The sequence below is a fragment of the Hipposideros armiger genome, unplaced genomic scaffold (assembly GCF_001890085.2).
Source record: "Hipposideros armiger isolate ML-2016 unplaced genomic scaffold, ASM189008v1 scaffold_303, whole genome shotgun sequence".
Lineage (NCBI taxonomy): Eukaryota > Metazoa > Chordata > Mammalia > Chiroptera > Hipposideridae > Hipposideros > Hipposideros armiger.
The window spans coordinates 2031644-2035199 of record NW_017731653.1 but is presented as its reverse complement, the minus strand read 5'-3'; the positions used below and the strand labels follow the sequence as shown (position 1 = coordinate 2035199).

General features: G+C 39.5%; 1 protein-coding gene across 1 annotated transcript in view; it reads left to right on the top strand.

Moving 5' to 3' along the window:
• TESPA1 (thymocyte expressed, positive selection associated 1) overlaps nucleotides 1-3556 on the top strand; it is a 53329-nt gene that overhangs the window by 29356 nt on the left and 20417 nt on the right. The window contains exons 4-5 of the mRNA XM_019659665.1: nucleotides 364-413; nucleotides 2642-2725. Coding sequence (XP_019515210.1) covers nucleotides 364-413; nucleotides 2642-2725 — 134 coding nt within the window. The remainder of the gene's footprint in view (nucleotides 1-363; nucleotides 414-2641; nucleotides 2726-3556) is intronic.

Below are 3556 nucleotides of genomic sequence, written 5' to 3'. Positions count from 1 at the left end.
TGATGTAAAAATTATGCATCCAAACCCCTGCTTCTATCAATGTATTTCTCCAGTTTTACTTCTGTATTCTTTCTCTCCTATTCTCTCTAGGAATTTACCTGGAGAATTGTTGCTAAGCTGACTTTAACGATGTGGTCAGGGCAATGGCAGCACAATACTGTGCACTCCAATCTCAGCTCCCCCGACTACTTCCATGAATTTGTTGGTCAGATAACCACTGTCTTAGTTCTCTTCAACATAAAAGCAGTTTAAATACTACTGACTCTCCTTGAAAAATTGTGTGAACTTGTGGGACATATTTGAGGAAAAGCCCCTTGGAAAATGTAGAGATTTTTAACCTATAAGATTATTTTTGGTTTTTAGATACTCTGAAGAAGGGTTTTTTGAGGAAGCAGGACAGTCGATGTACAATGGTGAGTATAGGCTCTGTTCTTTCTTCTATTGCTCTTCTACCTGGATAGCAATATGGCTGTGCATGTGCATATACGTGCACATGCATATGCATGCATAAGAGTGCTGACTATCTTATAACTGTCTGCAAAATGCCTTTTAGTGCTCACAGGGCAATCCAGAAGGTCGAGAAGGTAGAGTGAGCATTGGCTCAGAGCCCACAGGCTCACCAGTACTCAAAGGTTATCTTCTGTTAGTGGTTGCTCAGCTAACAATCACTGATATAGGAAAAGAGCTTTATAAAATGTGTGTTTATGTGTGTGAGTGCACACCACCATGGACTTATTATTTGGCAGAGGATTGTGTACATGACTGTGATATAGGGAACAGGTTAATTATAGATGAGCATTTATGTGATGCTTTCTGAATTGAAATATCAATGTGATTTCTAAAGTTGTGTATGTATAGCTGGGGTAGTTTTGCAAACATGTGGATGTCTGATGTGACTGTGCAGTTGTAGATGTTCATATATACAGGTGTGTGTGTGTGTGTGTGTGTNGAGAAGTTAGTTATATACAGACAACCTAATATATTGTTCAGCTGGCTACAAAACTGGTTAATAACCAACCACGCCATAAACTTCAATCTCTGAGAATATTGGTCATACTGGAAAGAAATTATTCGCATCTCTACTCAACATAAATTTTCAAGGTAATCTCTCTGCCACTACAGAGTAGTAAAATAGCCCTGTAAGTAGAAACTCAAAACTAACACTGTACTGAAAGGACATTTGGTAATCTTTTTGGCCTATTTTCAAGTTTAGAACAATTGGATGAGTTCAGATTTAGCTACGATGAGTTGAGATACTTCTGAAATATTAAAATAGAGAAGTCCATGAGGCAGCTGAATATTATATGAATTTGAGGAAAGGTTTTTGGAATTCAAGGCTTACTTATAAGAGGTGAAGGCATGAGAAATAATAGTTCATCCTGAAAATATGCAGAGTCAGGAGTTGAACTGTAAAAGGAACCTTTAGAAACATTAATATTTACGAGTTGATGAAACAAAAGATTCTGTGAAGGATTGGAGAAAAAAATATACATATATATATATTAGGAGTGGCCATATTGGTTGGAAAAAGAAAATTTCATATAGAAGTCAAGTGAAGTTTTTTCAGGAAGGCGGGTGTCGTCTTCAGTAACATATGTCATAAAATATCCAGTAGGAAGGAGAATGCAAACATAACATTGGATTTGCAACTAGGTAATGATTTGGAACCTTCATAAGAGTACTTTTATTTGTGTGACAGAGCTTTAAAATATTAATATGAAAGTGAATAGGAAATTATGTAAATAAAGTAAGCGAAGGGGTCAAGAGACTCTAAGGAGTGTTTTTTTTTGTTTTTTGTTTGTTTGTTTCCCTAGGATGGGCAAGGTCTAATAAGCATGTATATTTGCTGAAGGGAAAGAATCAATAGGGTGGGAGAGGCCGTGGTTCAGGAGGGAAAGGAGAACAATGACCTAAGGTCACTGGAGAATTAGAATGAGTTGAGATCCAAAGCACTTTTGGAGGGTTTGGCCATGAACTAGAGGTGCAGAACTTTGAGATTAAAGGAAAGAAAAAAGGATGAAAGGTGTGAATACAGTTACATAGGTCATTTGGAGCCAAGTCAAGAAATTTCTGCCTATTGGTTTCTCTCTTTTTCCTGTTGTGTCATCACTAAATGTGTGAGGCAGGGAATTTGAGGAGGATAGTAAAGATATGAAATTGCACTATGGTGAAAAGATAAGAGAAATATTTTAATAGAAACATGTATTAACAGCAGAATCAGTGAATCATGTGAGGGCTGAGCTCAAGGTGCAGAGCATGGGTATAATTTTCTCCAGCAGTGCTCAGCAATCTATATAAAAGAATAACTACAGAAGTATAGGTATACTTTTACAGTGTAAAAAATAGGAGGTGAATACTTCCAGAAATCTCACATCATGATGAGAAGAGCAGAAAGCCTATCATATAACTCTTTGATGCTGCTGTTGCTGCTAATAACTTTAAATATTACTTACAATAGTGAGAAACATTTCCACAGGTGGGGTGTGAAAGGATCTACCAACCCCAGTAACCAAAGTTGTCTCAAAAATGCATGATGTGTTTCCTTTTAATTCCCATTGCAGACTTGCTCCACCACCAGGACAGCACATGATCTGACAGCAGTGGCTTCGTAGAAGAGCCTAATTCCCACCTCTTCTTGCAGGAGGTGGTACTACCTCCAACACCCTGGGAGCTCCTGCTCCCAGGCCATACAAATTCCTGAACTCAGTAGGAGCAAGGCAGGACGGTAAGTGGGAAAGAAGACCAGACTGAGAGACTTGGAATCCACATCCTGACGCCATCCTAAACTGCATGCACAGAGAAAGACCTTAGGCATCTCACTTCATTCCTCTGTGTGTTGGTTTCTCTACCATGGGGGTATTAGAATCGTGATGTGGACAGTGGTAAACTGGACAAAGACTTCATTTTCTCCCAAGCTTTGACACTGCGTAGGGCCGTTAGAGGATTTAAGAATGATGAAGCTTGAGAAACTAGGGTTGCTACTGGAATCATCTCAAAAGGCTCAAGCTAAGTGAGGAAGGAAAAATCCCACTTTCAGGCTCTGAAACCTGGTGCAACCCACAGTGGGAGTCCCTCTAAGCCTCTAACAACCCTGTGTGCTCCCAATAAAATGCCAGAATGTCACCCACAATACCAGAGTCCTGCTTTTCTTCTGAGGCCTCATCCCGGGAGATCCACTAGCAGCCTCCCCCTTAAAACCAGCTTCTGCTTCTGTCCCAAATTTGGTATCTTCCCAGGAAAAGAGTTGAGTGGGATTCAGAGTCCCTCCCCATGACCATTGCAAAAAATTCACAGTATTTTCTGCTGGCAGAAAACAATATAAATAAAAATATTTTAAAACCTTGCCATGTTTTTAGAGAACCAACAATCATGGTTTGTGTTGGATGGAAAATGTTTTGTCAACAAACAGGGCTTGAACACCTACAGTGCTCTTATCATGCAGTGTGTGGTTCAGACATCTTAGACACATTCCTCCCCCAAGAAAATTTTAGTAGAGTGGCAGAGTACACACACACACACACACACACACACACACACACACACACACACACATACT